This window comes from Penicillium riverlandense, assembly GCF_028828495.1.
Source record: "Penicillium riverlandense strain IBT 135883 chromosome Unknown utg000001l_segment0_segment0, whole genome shotgun sequence".
Taxonomy (NCBI): domain Eukaryota; kingdom Fungi; phylum Ascomycota; class Eurotiomycetes; order Eurotiales; family Aspergillaceae; genus Penicillium; species Penicillium riverlandense.
In genome coordinates this window covers 2927818-2944964 of record NW_026643194.1, presented here as the reverse complement: position 1 = coordinate 2944964, position 17147 = coordinate 2927818, and the positions used below count along the sequence as shown (strand labels likewise).

Sequence of the window (17147 nt, the reverse complement as noted above, 5' to 3'; positions counted from 1 at the left end):
TATGGGAGCAGCAGTGATGGGGAAGAGTGAAGGGGAAGTAAAGAAGAGGGGAGTTGAGTCACCGCAAAAATGTGCGGGCAGACCCAGTGTGGGTTGTGCCGGCAGATAAGATAAGCCCTCACCGCTAGACTGTCTGCTTTGGTAGAACCACCACCGCATCGTCTAGGATGGCCAGGAAGGATTCTCTACCGACGCTAGTCTTCATCCATGGCTCCTGGCATCAGCCGAATTGCTACGACAAGGTCGTCACACTCCTCCAGGGCCAGCATGGGTTGAAATGTGTCTCCGTGGCCCTCCCCTCGATGGCGTGGAACCCAGCCGCGACCTTCAAAGACGATCTCGATGCGGCCCGCGAAGCGATAGCTCAGGAGACCACCCACGGGCGCAATGTGGTGGTCATTGCACACTCCTATGGCGGCATGGTGGGCAATAGTGCGATCAAGGGATTCGCACAGCCACGAGACACCACCCAAACCCCTCCAACGGGATATGTTATCGGCCTCATCCTCATAGCCACCGGCTTTACCTTGACGGGACTCACCTTTATGGACCCGTTCTTTGGTCATCCGCCTCCTTCCTGGCGTGTCAATAGCGCAACCGGCTATGCCGAGCTGGTCACACCTCCGCGCGAGCTCTTTTATCACGACTTGCCAGCAGAAGAGGCGGCATTCTGGGTCTCTCAGCTGGGTTCGCAGAGCCTGAAGGCATTGTTCGAGGGTGGGGAATACACATACGCTGGGTGGAAGGATGTGCCTAGCTGGTATATTGGCACCGTCGAGGATCGGGCTTTGCCGGTGGTTGCACAGCGGATGACTGTGGGGATGGCGAGGGAGATGGGCGCGAGTGTGGAGCACAGGGAGCTGCCGACGAGCCATTCGCCGTTTCTGAGTCAACCGGAGGCGACAGCGAGGATTGTGTGGGAGGCTGTCGAGGCGTTTACAGGCAAGTCGGAGGGGAATGAAGCTACACGGAGTGGACGCGGGGATGTGATTGCAGTGCCCAAGGCCACACTCTGGCGGCCTTTTACGTGGTTTAAATTTGGACTGCCGTTGGCCCTTGGTCATGTATTGGGACGGGGGGTTATCCTATTTGGTTGGGGAAGGAGACTATGGAGGTCTCGGTTTGGTTAATGTGGTTTGGAATGTGAGTATACAACAATATATCCACGAAGTCAGTATGTTAAAGTAAACCGGTGCGGGAAACCAGAAAGTATTGGATTCCTTCATTCTTCAGCCTATAAATCATAGGTCATCAGGTGTGATTACAATGTCCACTTCCGGCGCATTCTGGGCCGCGTGAAGAAAAGGCTGCTCGAACTGGATCGTGATAGACTAAAAGACCGCAAGATCGATTTCACGGTAAACAGTGCCTTCCTCTGGTGGCTCAAGGCCAATACGGCTTTGCATCAAGAGCGATGCTCTTGTTGTGTGGTCTCTGAATATTCCCCTGGAATTCGTCATAGCTCCGGCTGTTTGGCCTGTTTGCACCGCTTTCGGTTATCCGCGGCGGTCGTGTCTTCCCCCCGCGGCAACAATCAATCAAGGCGAAAAGAAATAATATAAGCGCAATAATGCGCCCTTTCTCCTTGTTGCTCTCCCTTCACACCCACCAGCGATGAATGTCCCACGGGCTCCAGTACGGGGTCTTCTCCGCCAAACCCGACGCTGCTACTCGGGGGCCCCATCACCTTCAGCACGTCTGAACCTACCAATCGACTACAAGACCACTCCTCTACTACATCACACGCCCTCCTCCTTATCCGGGACCCCCGAATTCCCTGCAGCGGCTACCAGCAAACGATTGAACCTCTTTCAAGCCATCAACTCCGCCCTGCGAACCGCCCTTTCTACCTCCGACAAGGTCCTGCTCTTCGGTGAAGATGTTGCCTTTGGTGGTGTGTTTCGGTGCTCGATGGATCTACAGACCGAGTTTGGGTCAGATCGGGTGTTTAATACACCCCTGACGGAGCAAGGCATTGCCGGGTTTGCCATTGGCGCGGCGGCAGAGGGAATGAAGCCAGTGGCGGAGATCCAGTTCGCGGACTACGTCTATCCCGCTTTCGACCAGATTGTGAACGAAGCTGCCAAGTTCCGGTACCGGGAAGGTGCCACTGGGATAAACGTGGGCGGACTGGTCTTACGCATGCCTTGTGGCGCGGTGGGTCACGGAGCACTGTACGTTTCACCAACGGACCTTGATGAGACTTGCAAGGGGGCTAACTTTCCAAACAGATACCACTCCCAATCACCGGAGGCGCTGTTTGCGCATATTCCTGGCCTCCGCGTTGTCGTGCCTCGATCACCTTCACAGGCCAAGGGCTTACTCCTCTCATCCATCTTCGAGTGCAACGACCCCGTTATCTTCATGGAGCCCAAGATTTTGTATCGTGCCGCGGTGGAGCACGTGCCTAACGAATACTATACCATTCCCCTCAGCAAGGCCGAGGTGATCAAACCCGGCAAGGACCTGACGATTATCTCTTACGGTCAACCTCTCTACCTGTGCTCTGCTGCGATTTCGGCCATTGAAAAGACCATGAAGGGCGTCAATATCGAATTGATTGATCTGCGAACCATCTATCCCTGGGACCGGCAGACGGTTCTGGACAGTGTGCGGAAGACTGGGAGAGCGGTTGTCGTGCACGAGAGTATGATTAACTATGGCGTGGGTGCCGAGGTCTCCTCCACCATCCAGGAGGGTGCCTTTCTACGGCTAGAAGCTCCTGTCAAGCGGGTTGCTGGCTGGAGTACTCACACTGGATTGACCTATGAGCAGTTTATTCTGCCTGACGTTGCAAGTAAGTCCGTCCTGGGTTACCCTTTGTGCGCACCTCTAACTTGGCTTTTCTTCAGGAATCTATGATGCTATTAAGCAGACCCTCGAGTATTGAGCGCAGTCATTAAATGTTTGAAATAGACACTACCATGCTCGGTAGACTTGCTTAGCATTTCCATCGATCAAGAGAATCTATACCAATCTTTCTCATAGACTATAAGTTTGGAGGGCCTAAGTAATAGCTGGTTGGATGTAAAGGCCTGTGAGGTGGAACTGCAGTCCAACACCCAAGATGTGAGGAAGCAACCTTCTTCTCCCAATTAGGAAGTTCATGCAACCTTGACAGGAAAATATACAGAACCGTCGGTCATGAAGCATATACTGGTTCGCATGGTGCGGTCCATATCATGTTGGAAATCCATGAAACGGTCTCGCGCTTCCAAAAGCCAAGCTACCCGGTTCCCTGGGTACGAACAGTGGTGTGTCTTGTGTAAGCAAGCTGCGATAACTGCAAGGCCCATGTTGCCATCGCTGGGAGCATCCCAGATGCATCATGGGCGGATGCGCACTCCGTCCCGTCTCGTCGTCCCACATCACGCTTTCAGTATACCTTTAACGGTCGGCAAGTCCGAGGAACAGACGAAGATGATATCAAGCAACGGCGCGATCAGCCATCAATTCGAAAAAGCGCAAAAGATTCGGTCGGCATCAACAGTTTTGCTGGATTGTTGGAAGTGTGGAAAACTGCGGTCAGTTTGATTGAAAACTACGGGAAATTAGCGCCCACTGGGTCACAGGAAGCAGAGAGATACGGGAATGGGGAGGATTTAACGTCAAGCGGTGTGTGTGGAAGTTAGGGGTGTCTTTGATGCACTATGGGAGGGCGTCATAGAGGACAAAAACGTGAGCTGGGGATGGATGGTTGCGTGGTATGCAAGTACGCCGAGCAGGGAAAGGAACGTCCGAGCCATCAGGTTTAAATGGAGCAGTTCCTTGAAATTCGACCGATCCAGGCGGGCCGCAAAGCTTAACGGCGGGTGCAGGGGCCCGTGGAGGCTTCCTTTACCTCCGCCCCTCCCTGGAGCTGCAGACTGTCCTTGCTCCTCCTGCCCGTCAGCAGGAGCGTGTCGAGTCCGCCAGCGCCGTCTACGTCCAGGAGCTCACAGTAAAGCTCGAAGGCACCAAAAAGGCGCGCGCCGAGGCCGTGCACTGCCTGCAGAGTGAGTTGGCGGTCGTCAACGAGAACTGAATTAAGCGCACGGCAGCGCTCAAAGACTTCGCGGACCGAATACACGCGGAGATCCTGGTCTCGATGACCAAGTCACTCCAAGAACAGCTGAACAGCTGGCAACCGCTTGGCGGCAGCCGGGAGCCCAGCTGGTGGAACAATTCGCCGCCTACGACCAAACGACTCTGACCACGACCAGCCAAACCCTCGAGATCAACATGGAAGCCCGCATCTCCTCTGGAGGAGAGCCTGGCGGAGAAGAATAGTGTCCTTGCTGATCTGTAGGTCCGACACAAGGAGCAGGTGGAGTCCTTGAAGACCGAGATCGGTGAGGCCCCCGCCGCACAAGAGCGCAATGGCCGATTTGTTCGAGCTCCAGAACGGGGAAAGCAAGATCGGAGAAGAGATCCTGGGAAAACAAAAAAAAAAAAAAATTCTACGAACACAAATTGGCCCTCATGGTCGAGGTTCTCGAACAGGATCTGGACATGGCGCGTTGTATGGTTGTATTGTTGCCGTGTCTCGGTTTGTGCCTGCCGTATCTCTTGGCACGTCAGCACGATCGGTCGGGATCCCGTGACTGCCGCTCCACTTCTTGGGAACATACATCCTCTCTTTTTTTTTTTCTTTTTGCAAGTCGGTATCTCCCTCTTCCCCCTCCCCCTGGAGTCTCACCTTTGGGTGTCTGTCGCATTAAACCCCGGCTGCTCGATTTTGACTTGCATGTTTCGTTGTCTGTTGCCTTTCCCCGCACCCTTTCCTTCTCTTTCAACGTCGTCATCATCTCCCAACGTCATCGCAATGTTGTTCCAGTAACGACTCACTCTCATCCCCATTGTCGCTGATGAATCCTCTCCGAACCAATTACCCGGCCACTCGGCCTGCCGTGCTGAGTCTGGCCAAGCTTTTTCTTCTTCTCGCCCAAATTCCGCGGATCTCTTCCGCTCCCGTGTCCGTCATCCGACCTTTCTCCCTCCTCCCCCGCGATGCGGAACCTCCAATGGATCCCGACGACCCCAATCTGTGGCTGTACCTAGGTATTTCAGCGGCCCTGGTCTTGTGCGGCGGAGCTTTTGCGGGTCTTACAATTGCCCTCATGGGCCAGGATGAAATCTACCTGCAAGTCATCAAAACCTCTGGAGAAGGAGCGGAGAAAAAGAACGCGGAGAGTGTTTTGAACCTGTTGAAACGTGGAAAGCATTGGGTTCTCGTCACTTTGCTGCTCAGCAATGTCATCACAAACGAGACGTTACCCATTGTCCTCGACCGATCACTCGGTGGTGGTTGGCCCGCAGTGCTGGGGAGCACTGCATTGATCGTTATCTTCGGGGAAATCGTCCCTCAGTCGATTTGTGTCCGTTATGGACTCCCGATCGGCGCGTGGATGGCACCCTGTGTGTTGGTTCTGATGTACATCATGTCGCCCATTGCATGGCCCATTGCCAAGCTGCTCGACAAGCTTCTCGGGGAAGATCACGGCACGATCTACAAAAAGGCCGGACTGAAAACCCTAGTTACTCTCCACAAAACCCTCGGAGAAGCCGGAGAACAACTCAACTCCGACGAAGTCACCATCATCAGCGCGGTTCTTGACCTCAAAGAGAAATCTGTGGGAACAATCATGACGCCCATGGAGGATGTCTTCACTATGTCTGCCGACACCGTTCTTGATGAACCGACCATGGACCTCATCCTTTCGCAAGGATACTCTCGAATCCCCATCCATGCCCCCGACAACCCAATGGATTTCGTTGGCATGCTTCTTGTGAAGATGCTAATCACTTACGACCCGGAAGATTGCCGGCTTGTCCGCGAGTTCGCCTTGGCTACGCTTCCCGAAACCCGTCCCGAAACTAGCTGCCTGGATATCGTGAATTTCTTCCAGGAAGGAAAATCCCACATGGTCCTTGTCTCTGAATACCCTAGCGAGGACCATGGCGTTCTTGGCGTCGTCACACTGGAGGATGTCATTGAAGAACTGATCGGTGAAGAGATCATTGACGAATCTGACGTTTTCATTGATGTTCACAAAGCTATTCGGCGGATGGCACCTGCTCCCAGGGCTCGTGTTCCCAAGGGCAAGATCGTCGAAGAGCCTCCCATTACTGCTCGTTCGCTTACCGCGGACGAGCTGGTCGACTTGGATCGCACCGATCATTTCGCCCGCAAGAAACCCGATTCTGGTCGACGTCGCAGCTCTGTCGAAGCACCACCTCCACGGTTCCAATTGCGCGTACCTGACAGCAACACCACCTCGAGTGATGGTTGGGTCACTCAACGCGGCACGACCGACGAGATTCGAGAGCACTTGAAGCATCTCGGCCCTTCAAATCTTGCCAGTCGACCTCGAGAAACCCGTTACTCTGCAGTCAAGATCAAGCGCAGGAACAACTCCCCCTCCCGATCGGCACAGACTGATATTGGATCTGGACAAAGCACGGCTGATTCACAATCGCATCAAGCGATAACTTCTGGCTACTCAGGTGGCATTGGAGTTGGCCTTCTCACCTCTGCAGGGCCTGATGCCAAAGACGGAGCACATGCATTGAAAGTTGGGTACGGCACGATGCCACCACAGGACCATATCAGCAAAGCCACGAACGCCCAGCAGTACAGAGACCTTCCTCAAGTTTCGATCCCTGAATCTGTTCACGAAGAGCGCGATGACCCGACGCACCTAGAGTTCCCGGGACATGGAAGTAGACCAGTGAGTGCATCGAATAGCATCCGATCATCCGATTCCACTACCGAGAAACCGAAGCGTCGTTCCCCTTACCGTCACCGTGGACCGACCAAAAGCGGCAGCATCACCGAACAGATCGTCGATGTCAACGGAATCCGCAAAGTTGTCCTTCACGCCGCCTCGAGCTCCTCATCAGAAGGAGCGGTGCAAACCCATGAACACACCCATCCTCATTCTCGTTTCCATTACAAAGACGCGCCGGCTATTGAAACAGACGGATCCAAGTCTTCACACACAGCCAAAAGCTCACAGAAAAAGAAGCGACGGAAGAAGAAGCGCGGCGACCACCATGCCGAACAGCAGCTGGATGGCGGTCCGGCGGAAGATCAGCCTCTCTTACGACAAGACTCTTGAACTTGAACTGCTCTCTCACCAGAAAAGAGAGGCTTTTCATACAATATCATCCGACACGGTTTTCTTGCCCCCTTTGTCTCTGTACCAACAAGATCTTGACTGGATAGCAAACCGGGGAAGGCAGGAAGCCTTTATACACCTTCGTCCACACGAATTTATTTCGACTTGATTGATTTGTGTACGATTACCACGACCATGCACAGCATTCCATATCCCTTCATCGTTTTGCGATGGGTTTAGAAAACCTACGGGCTTCACTGAATCTATCAACTATCTCCGAATCTGTCAGGGGAAAATTCTTACTTCGTTCCTTGTTTCTCATGGTTTTCGGTATCTTGCCGCTTGTCTCATATCCATGCCGTTACATAACATTCTTCTGTCTATCTGGGCCGACCATTGTTCTTTGTCAGAAGCCCATTTTCTTCCACTCTATCTCGCACTAGGCCTCGTCTGTGACTTGGATCGTCGAGGTATGAATCTTCTCGTCATTTTTGACTTGTTTTTATGATATCGATGCGAAAAGAATCCTCTGGCAGGACTTGAACGCAATACTGTTTTCACCTCCATACCGTACATCTTGGAAGCTTGCAGACTTGTAGGCTTGCAGACCTGTAGATTTGTAGATTTGTAGATTTGTCTGCGGTGGCTAACTAGTTATATTTCTGGTTATAACTACTCATTGAAAGATTAGCATGATTATCAGGCAAGGCTTCTACACAGCACTGTTTACAAAAATAGCGAAGTAATTGTGAAAGGATCGGCTGTGATTTCCAAGGTTGTGGGGCCGGGTACATAAATTGAATACATAATGGGTAACCAGAATATGTACAACATAACATTGGAAGACCATCATCACTAGTCATAAACATCTTTCGTACTGCGTGGGAGTCGTGTAAGGCGAGACAGGGAATGAAGTCTCGCTAAAGCCGACCAGGTTGAAAAACCACTTGGGAAAATGGCCCGGTCGGAAGGAGCAACTTGTTTTGATGGTATCGATTGCAAGTCCGAGTTCCCATGATATGAAAGGCTGAAAGCCACTTTGCTGCAACTGCAGGAAGGACATCGGTGGCCATCGGCTAGAAGAGCTCATGGAAGGTGTAAACTCAACTGGATGTAACCAGCGCGCCCTTATATTTGGGCGACTGAATGATACCGCATACGTCGTAGCTGTGGAGGAAGATGTTTATGCACATCGGTGCACAGTTAAAACGTGGACATTTTCATCAGGATACCGGTTGGACATGCAACGAGGTGTAGGAGCTGGAGGTACTTGATGCGATTATTGCAGGAGAGGGTCGCGGAAGTGCTTCTGGCTGTTGGCAGCTTTCTGGACGCGGGCCGTATAGCGAAGCTCCTGTCGAATGGCTCGAGTCCTCTCGCGGCGTTCCTCGACGGTAACGGCTTGCTTTTGAGTATCAGTGGCGCCAACCATACCCATACCACCGTTCGCACGAGAAATGAGAGTGCGGTTGGCGTTGCGGCCGCGCGGCTTTTCTTCCTCTTCAATTTCTCCATTCTCGATGGCAAGCTGGCGGGTAGCTCGCTCCTCGGCAGTGGGGTAGTTGTGCAAGTTCTGACGGAAGTACTTGGCAAGAGAACGGTGGCCGACGGTGCGGCCAGAGGGAAGGTGGAGTTCATACTCGGTCTGGTAGATGACCGGAGCTTTACGACGCGAGTCGAACTCGTCGTCGTCTTCGTCCACAGATGAGGCATCGGTTTCCCAGCCTTCATCAGCATCGTCGTCGGAAGTTTTAATCTTAACACCACCGCTTTCCGGTGTAGATTTCTCTTCTTCTTCATCGTCGGAGTACGAGCTCCGGAAGTCGTAGTGCTGGCCAATCTCGATCTGTTCCTCCTCGGACTCGAAGGCAATCATGCAGTGGCCCTTATCGCGCATATGGGTCCGGATACCAGCGGCGTTGTTTCGGATAGCGTGGCAATAGAGACATTCAAAGTTTTCCGTGATCTTGCGGTAGAGGTAGTGAATGAGACCTTCCAGGTCCGCCAGATACGCTCTCTCAGGGATGAACATGCCATGGGTCTTGTACATGTGCTCAACGTTGGCTTCGATGTCGGATGAATCCTCGCGGCAGAACAGACAGCGGACTGTGGAGAATTCGTCTTTTTCGTCACTTGCGTCCTCAGCCTGTTCCTCGATGGTGGCAGTCTTCAGACCGTCGGTGACCTTGGACACATCGTCCTCCTTGTTGACGGGTTCTCCAAACGAGAAGGTGGAACTCATGACAGAAGCATCGTCACCTTCCTTGTTCAGGCGGGCTTCACGTTGCTTATGCTTGGCGCTCTTGATGTGGTTCTGGTAGGAGTTCTCGCTGAAGAAAGTCTTCTGGCAGGCCTGACAGGTCTTTTCGAACGAGGCCTTGGCGGCGGCCTCGCTAGAGGTGGCCTTGGCAGCAAGGACTTTCTCGTTGAAGGTTTCCAAGGACACAGGAGGGAGGGAAGCGACACGGCGCTTCATGTTGTACAAGCTAGAAGTATGTGTCAGTCATAGTTCTGAGATAAGAAGGGTTCAAGACCACATACTGCCAGTCGTTGCGCATGTGCTCTCTCTGTCCATCGCTGCGGTGGAATGCAACAAGGCAGGTGTTGCAGGTGTATGGAAGCTGAGAAGAAGACGACATGATGGCGGTCGTTTTTCTGGTAAACGGGTGAGGGAAGGTAGGTCGCGGAGGAAAAAAAGAAGTGGGATGTGTATTTGTAACCGGCGGGGCACGCAGGCTCTGTCGAGGCGAAAATCCAGTCGGTCTGTTGTGCGTCAAACGACCGAAGCTGATGGAACGAAGAGATCTCTGATGCGCAGAATCAAGAGCTAAGCAGCCGGGAAAGGGGCTTTTTATCTTGACTGCGAACAACAAAGACAGATCGAGTAGAGGGACAAGAAGCAGGCGCACAACTTTTGCCTGTTTCGGCCGTGACTAATCCCGTGGTTGCCTTATTGACTGCCTGAGGCCGCCACAGTTCGCCCGATGATATCAGTCAGGTGTTCGGCTGTTCGCAGCTCGAGGTCTATTTCACCCCCCAAATCCCAACTCCAACACATCCTCATCTCTCTCTCTTCCGGGATCTCGCATACCCGGCCTCCCAGCGTTATACCAAGATATGCCACCTAGTCGCTGAACATGACTAGGCTCCGCGGGGCGTCGGTCGATTCCCCGGACGTGGCGCGGTCTGCTGGCAGCGAGCGCCCTCAGTTTCATCGATGCAAACTTCCGCCAAATGCGCCCGAGGTGGTCGCACAGAATACCATCGAGTTATCGGATTCCTCACGTGTGTTGCCGTGCTATCGCGATGAGCGACGGAGACGGTTCAATGTGCTGGTTCGCAAGTGAGTGACTGTCGAGTCCTCGGCCCCATAGATTATCATAAACTAACCTCCCTGGCTGGAAAGATACAAACAGCAGCTCCTTCACGGTTGTCGGGATCCAGGATGTCGCACCCCTACATGCGCCAGTTATCGCCGCCGAGTCAGCGAAGGCCCGTATCGCCGGTATACCGAACTCAGCGCGCGGACCTTAGCCTGCTACCTCGCAAGTCAAGACGATGCGGAGAGCGGACTTTGCTGCAATTCCCCTCGGTCACCAACAGAGATTGAACTGCTAAACTACCATCGCATTTCGTTACAACGGAGTCGTGCTTTTCACGCCGAGGCAGCCGCTGCCAGACATCCGTCCCCGGTGGACGGAAGTGCGGTGGATGAAAACTCCAGGGAGCACTTGATGTCCGGTGGCAGAACTGATACTCCCGGAGCAGTGAATGGCGATGTGCCACCAAACGCCGAGAACTTGCAATTACAAGACTTCGACTACACCACCGAACAACCATTGAAGGATCCAAAATCGTTTACACAAAACCTCTTCGACACCCTCTCATTGCGCATGGTGGAATGGCTTCCTCTGCGTCGAGTATCCGATACCTATCAATCAAAAACAAAACCGCCTCCTACGCCTCCTTCGCCTCCTGAAACTACGAATCACGAGCGAATACTGAACCAGGAAGCTACTGGAACTGCAACGTCTAATGACCGATCCACGTTTTATAGTGGACATTCAAGCTCGAATCCACGTACACCATCTTCACGGACCACAGGAAGTCAGGCTTCTGCGGTCGAGGTCCGATTTCCCAACCAGCAGGTCAAAAGGCTATCGGTGTCGGAAATTGAGCCCTGGCGTCAGGGTCCGCGGCCAGGCCTGGGCGACAAAAAGCGGCCAGACTACAAGAATAAAAAGGTGTCTGTGAATGCTTCCAATGACTTGGTTAGCATGCCCTCTCCGCCTGCATTGAAACATCGGTCACAAAAGCACCGTGGGCGTGTCGGAGATGTCAATACACCATCCACCAAGAAAGCCAGTAAGAATAGACGGCGTGTCTCGTGGGATGGTGAAAAAGTCTTGAATCAGGCTGCCATGGGAGCAAGCCCGGAACCTGCTCCAATGTTGCCTGCTCCTCTTCCTTCTGATTTTCAGTCTCCAAGCGATCGGAAAGCCAAACGAGTCTCTCACAGTCACCCGCATTATGAAGGCCCACTAGCCCAGACAGTCACTCATCTGTCCGCTGAGATCATTGGTGGACTTGGCCAGATGATGGTAGAGACCGAAGAAGACGCGGAGAATTGGAAAGAGGAGCTCGATCGCATACAAACCACCGGGAACTTCGATAACCCGGACTGGCAATTCGCAACATCTCGCCAACGCCAGGTCTTTCCGTTTGTTGCACAGAGCGTCTTCTATGTGTTCGGCAGCGCCAGGCAAATTGTGCGATCATTTGAAAGGGAGTTGGTTGAATCGAATGCTTCAAAGCAAAAGACGATGCCCTCTCGTCTCGATCTGTCGCGACTGCAGGTTTCACTAAGACGACTATTTGCTGTTTGTCCCTGGGACATTGCTCTGCATAGTCTATGGAGTGCGCTGGACAGACTGTTTGTCCCCCCTGAAGAGTTGACATCTTCCGGCCGACCTTCGCGCCGTTCATCTCGCAGTTCAACCATGGTTTCATCTGCCGCTCCCCCGGTTGTTGTGCGACGACCCTCCGAATCAGTGGATGAAGAATATTTATCAGATGCCGACGCCGCCCACATTGCCACCATTACCTTGTTCACTCTAGTCAGCTCTGTGCCCGAGCTTGATGCAAATACTTGGCGTGGGATACTTCGAATGCGTGCTGCTGGGAATGTGGCTTCACCTGCAGATATGCATAATCTTCCCGCTGAGCATGTCCAGCGCGCTGTCGAGGTGACCGACAAACTCGAACACGAGCTGGGTCTTCGCCTTGTCAGTCGACTGGTTCGTGCTCTTGTAGCACGCGTGACATACCATGAAATATCCAAGTCGCGACAAGTATACAATCCCGAGGTACCAAAACAACGGAAAGCGAGCGTACTCGACCGCGTGGTGGAGCATCTCACCGACCATCGCACACTTACGGACCCCGACGTACTCCAGGTGTTCGGCCCCATTTCCCTTATCATCGAATGGCTTCGTACCCTCTTCCTGCGAGAGTGGGATGGCAATCCGGAGATGCCTCGGAGCAGCGCAGCAGGCGGTGCCATACAAATCCTTGCCTCGATGTATAAAGCACGAAGCCGGCTGGGTTTGGACCCCGAAGACTTCTATACCCCCCTTCTCGCAGAGCGGCTGGACCCTCTGGAAATGCCTGTGGCATGGGCGGGCCGGTTGTCAAACAATCGAACGATGCATCTGCTTTCGTACCCTTTTCTCTTTCCGCCATCATCTCTCGTCATCTATTTTCGTGCCTTGAACTACTCCGCCATGTCAAAGTACTACGAGTCTTCTATGACTACGACAAGGCACGTCACTCAGACAGCTTTCAGTAGCACCATGCACCTCAATGATGACATGGGCATTTTGGCGCGCATGAAGACGTCGATGTCGACCTACCTAGTTCTAGTTGTTCGACGAGATAACGTCTTGGGCGATGCCTTGAACCAATTGTGGCGGCGGGAAAAGCGAGAGCTGATGCGACCACTGAAGGTGCAAATGGGAATGGACGAGGGAGAAGAGGGTTTGGATCATGGCGGTGTTCAGCAAGAGTTCTTCCGGGTGCTCATGGCGGAAGCGCTCGACCCAGATTACGGCATGTTTACACTGGACACACGACACCGCATCTCCTGGTTCCGGCCTTGCTCCTTGGAACCGCTGTATAAATTTGAACTCCTTGGCCTTCTGATGTCGATCGCAGTGTACAACGGCCTTACTCTTCCGGTCAACTTTCCGATTGCCTTCTATCGCAAACTGCTGGGGCTAAAGGTAAAGCACCTCGGCCATATCCGGGATGGATGGCCAGAGCTTGTCCAGGGACTTGAGACCATGCTGTCCTGGCAGGATGGCGATGTTGGCGACATCTTCATGAGGACGTATGAGTTCAGCTTTGAGTCTTTCGGCCGCGTCGAGGTTGTCGACATGCAGAAAGTGGACCGCGAGGCCATGTGGCCGCTGCCGAGCAAAATTCCCGAACCGAACCCTACGGGGGACTCCACTGCTTGGCCTGAGTTGCCGCATTACTTTGACCAGGCCACCGTGAGCCCGCCCTCTTCCATGGCAGCCGAGGTAGCCGATCTCACTCCCAGTCAATCTGTGTCGGGCGACACCGCGAATTCCGTCGTCGAGTCTCTATCCATTCAATCCCCTGTCTCTCCCACCGACGAGGCAGCCCTGGTGACGAACCGCAATCGGCACCAATTCGTCAAGGACTACGTCTTCTGGCTCACGGATAAATCCATCCGGCCGCAGTTCGAGGCCTTTGCTCGTGGGTTCAACACCTGTCTGGACCGATCAGCTCTTTCCATCTTCACCCCGGAGGCGCTGAAGACCGTTGTGGAAGGCATTCAGGAAATTGACATCCAGGCATTGGAGAACCATTCCCGGTACGAGGGCGGATTTGGGCCGAAGCACCGAGTCATCCGTGATTTCTGGAGCGTGGTGTCGCACTATCCGGCCGACAAGAAGGCGCAACTCCTGGAATTCGTGACTGCCAGCGATCGCGTCCCCGTCAACGGGATCTCGAGCATCATGTTCGTGATCCAGAAGAACGGCGTGGGTGATCTGGTAAGTGACTCTGTCCTTGTGGAAATTGATTCCGATGACTGACCGAACTTTCTAGCGTCTTCCAACCAGTCTGACCTGTTTCGGGCGGTTGTTGCTGCCGGAGTATTCGTCGCGAGAGGCACTGGCGGAGAAGCTGGACAAGGCATTGGAGAATGCACGGGGATTCGGGGTTGCGTGAGAGAGGGCTGGGCGTAGAGGATCTGTACATATTCCTATTTTTCTTGTGCCATAATCATCTTAGCCCCAAAAACAGGAGTTTATACATCCCGTCCTTTGATCGGCCCACCTTCCCCATGCAGCCCCAACTCGGATACATTGCCGCGTGGGGAAGACTTTTCTTTCCTCCGGCAAATCAGAGGTGGATTTGGCCTCCCACGAGCTTATTCACTGGCTGTGGCGAGACAACATACCTCTTCCCTGCATCTCTCCGTCCTTCCTTCTTTCTTTTCCACACTTTCGTTCACAGCCCCTGAACCGTCCAGTCCTGTAAGTTTTGCCTTCGTCATTCCACGTTCCCTCCCGCGGCCCCACCGATAAGAGTCATCCTCTCTCTCTTTTCTCTCTCTTTTCTCTGCTGACCACGCAGTTCGCAGTAACGATTACTCCTCTTGTCTCACCGAGATCGCTCGTTTCAAATATGCCTCCTATCATCCACTGCGTTCGCCATGCCCAGGTACGTCAGCCAGCGCATACAACTCCGCTCGTCCAAAAAAAAAAAAACACCAAGACCCAGCCAAACAGATTAGATCCTCGGACATCAACCCGCCTCCCAAAATCACCCACTACACATCTCTAAACCATACTAACAATCCTTCAAGGGGGTCCACAACCTCTCAACAGCCAACCACGTCATCCCCGACCCCCTCCTCACGGACCTCGGCCACGAACAGTGCCGCAAGCTGCGCGAGAACTTCCCGCACCACGCCACAGTTGAGCTGGTGACCGCGTCGCCCCTCCGACGCACAATTTACACCGCGCTCGAAAGCTTCCAGCCCGTGTTCGAAGCGCATCCAAACAAGAAACTGATCGCGCTGCCGGACGTCCAGGAGACCTCCGACGTGCCGTGCGATACGGGCAGTGACCGCGAGACTTTGCGGCGGGAATTTGCTTCCGCGGGGGTTCCTGTGGATTTGGATTTGGTGCATGATGGGTGGAATAATAAGGTAGGCCAGACATTTCTTTTTGGGGGCGATGTTGGACATAATCTGCGCATGATGCTGATTTATGATACAGGCTGGCCGCTACGCGCCGACAAATCAGGCTATCAAGGAGCGCGCGCGTGCTGCGCGTCGCTGGCTGAAGGCCAGGCCTGAGAAGGAGATCATTGTTGTGACGCATGGTGGATTTCTGCACTATTTCACGGAGGACTGGGAGGATAGCAGCCACTACCAGGGTATGTTCTTTCTTCACACAGAGGAAACGGGAGAGACAGAGAGAAATGATGAGAACTAATCCATGTGCAATTCAGGAACCGGCTGGTCCAACACCGAATTCCGCAGCTTCCACTTCTCAGAAGAACACCACAAGGACGATCTAGAGGGCTACGAGCTGGACGGCGACAATGCCACGCTCGTAGAAACCATCGAGTCGCGGCAGCGCCGTGGCAAGGACGGATCGGCCCCCAACCGCGACCAGCAGCGTACCCTGTACAAGATTGGCACGCAGGGCTGGGATGATCAGGGTCTCCAGCTTAGCACAGCGGACCGCGAGGCGGCCAAGGTGCCGGAGGGTAAGGTGATTGAGGGGGTTCGTGTATGAGCTGGCGCTCAAAACGAAGGGTATATTGGCATTGTCTTTCTTTTTTGTGCTATTTGTTGATATGCTGCCTACGATAGAATAGAATCGAAGGAGATAGACTTGTTGGTGCTTGAAATAGATCTATAACGAAATGAAATAAAGAACTCACCTAACCTGCCTCTAAATATTTCTTCTTCTCCTTTTTCTTTCCAGGGTTCTCGGTGCTATGTATATCTCCGACGAACCACGTTTCAAATTGGACAATAAGAACAAAGACTTGACTCCCTCAACACGAGACAAGGATTCATTCGTTCATGGGTTCTTCAAGTCCGGGTTTCTCTGTCCGCGACCCCCAATTTTCTTTGACAGACCCCCGGCTCACAATGGGTATTCATACATGCTCGGTGCCGAGACAGACTGTCACAGCTTCAACCAGGGATGTCATTGACGATGGCGGCGGTTGCCGGCAAAGGCGAGGGCGTGTTGTCTTACCCTGGGCAATATATAAATTCCTTTCCTCGGTCCTCGTAGATCAAGTCAGTCACTGAGTACAGTCTCCCAAATCAAGTCCAGTCAGGGAGGAGGACAAGGAAAGAGAGTGAAGATTCAGCAACAACTCGACTATTGGCTATAAACAGCTGGTGCAGAATTGCACTGCCTATCCCCTTCCTTTTGATCCATGATTTCAGAGTATGCTAACGGTATTTTAGGGTTCTTGCCTGTTAAAACCACATACACGGCGGTAAGTTCTCTCCCCCGGCGAGTCCTGCTAACATTGTCCAATTAGTTAGGGATGCCAATCTCGTCGACGTAGTCGACTCTATCGGATGATTTGGCAGAGTTCTTTCTAGATTTTTGATTTCCGATTCTCATGGTTTTACACTAATGATATTCCCCAGGTCTTCGTCATCTAACTACCTGATCGATATTTGAATAAGGTGTGTCCCTCACACTTATCATTGGAAGCTGACGTGCAATAGTGACGACAACTATGACTGCGCCTACCGGGTGATACAGGCAAGGCTTAACTCATGTGGAGGATGGTGGCAGGGTATTTCACCAAAGCAGGCCAGTCTTAACCGTCTTCCCCTCATGATTGTCTGCTGCTGACTATTATTCTCCGAAGGCGCAGTTCCCCCGGAAAGTGGATGCCTCAACTATCCTATTTTTAGGCGCCGATCAGGCCCATAACTCGTCGCTTTATCTAACCTTCGCTTTCTTTCTTTCTCTC

At 53.1% G+C, this 17147-nt stretch overlaps 7 protein-coding genes across 7 annotated transcripts; 5 read left to right on the top strand and 2 right to left on the bottom strand.

Moving 5' to 3' along the window:
• Positions 1-167: 167 nt before the first annotated feature.
• On the top strand, positions 168-1299 carry N7474_001200 (alpha/beta hydrolase; the record flags this gene model as incomplete). The annotated part of the gene is made up of 2 exons (XM_057192615.1): positions 168-1027; positions 1248-1299. 2 exons carry the CDS (start codon positions 168-170, stop codon positions 1297-1299), a joined length of 912 nt encoding a protein of 303 aa, XP_057057568.1.
• A 315-nt stretch (positions 1300-1614) lies between these two features.
• Positions 1615-2862, top strand: N7474_001199 (2-oxoisovalerate dehydrogenase subunit beta; the record flags this gene model as incomplete). The annotated part of the gene is made up of 1 exon (XM_057192614.1): positions 1615-2862. One exon carries the CDS (start codon positions 1615-1617, stop codon positions 2860-2862), a length of 1248 nt encoding a protein of 415 aa, XP_057057567.1.
• A 940-nt stretch (positions 2863-3802) lies between these two features.
• N7474_001198 (uncharacterized protein) lies at positions 3803-4839 on the bottom strand (the record flags this gene model as incomplete). Its single annotated transcript, XM_057192613.1, has 3 exons — positions 3803-4078; positions 4177-4252; positions 4679-4839. The coding sequence occupies 3 exons, from the start codon at positions 4837-4839 to the stop codon at positions 3803-3805; spliced, it is 513 nt and encodes a 170-aa protein (XP_057057566.1).
• Positions 4840-4847: 8 nt separating this feature from the next.
• On the top strand, positions 4848-7100 carry N7474_001197 (putative DUF21 and CBS domain protein (Mam3); the record flags this gene model as incomplete). Its single annotated transcript, XM_057192612.1, has 1 exon — positions 4848-7100. One exon carries the CDS (start codon positions 4848-4850, stop codon positions 7098-7100), a length of 2253 nt encoding a protein of 750 aa, XP_057057565.1.
• Positions 7101-8379: 1279 nt separating this feature from the next.
• Positions 8380-9739, bottom strand: N7474_001196 (putative C2H2 finger domain protein; the record flags this gene model as incomplete). The annotated part of the gene is made up of 2 exons (XM_057192611.1): positions 8380-9586; positions 9642-9739. The coding sequence occupies 2 exons, from the start codon at positions 9737-9739 to the stop codon at positions 8380-8382; spliced, it is 1305 nt and encodes a 434-aa protein (XP_057057564.1).
• A 498-nt stretch (positions 9740-10237) lies between these two features.
• Positions 10238-14357, top strand: N7474_001195 (HECT domain protein; the record flags this gene model as incomplete). Its single annotated transcript, XM_057192610.1, has 3 exons — positions 10238-10443; positions 10507-14179; positions 14235-14357. 3 exons carry the CDS (start codon positions 10238-10240, stop codon positions 14355-14357), a joined length of 4002 nt encoding a protein of 1333 aa, XP_057057563.1.
• Positions 14358-14816: 459 nt separating this feature from the next.
• On the top strand, positions 14817-15937 carry N7474_001194 (uncharacterized protein; the record flags this gene model as incomplete). Its single annotated transcript, XM_057192609.1, has 4 exons — positions 14817-14852; positions 14998-15342; positions 15413-15572; positions 15648-15937. The coding sequence occupies 4 exons, from the start codon at positions 14817-14819 to the stop codon at positions 15935-15937; spliced, it is 831 nt and encodes a 276-aa protein (XP_057057562.1).
• Positions 15938-17147: the final 1210 nt, after the last annotated feature.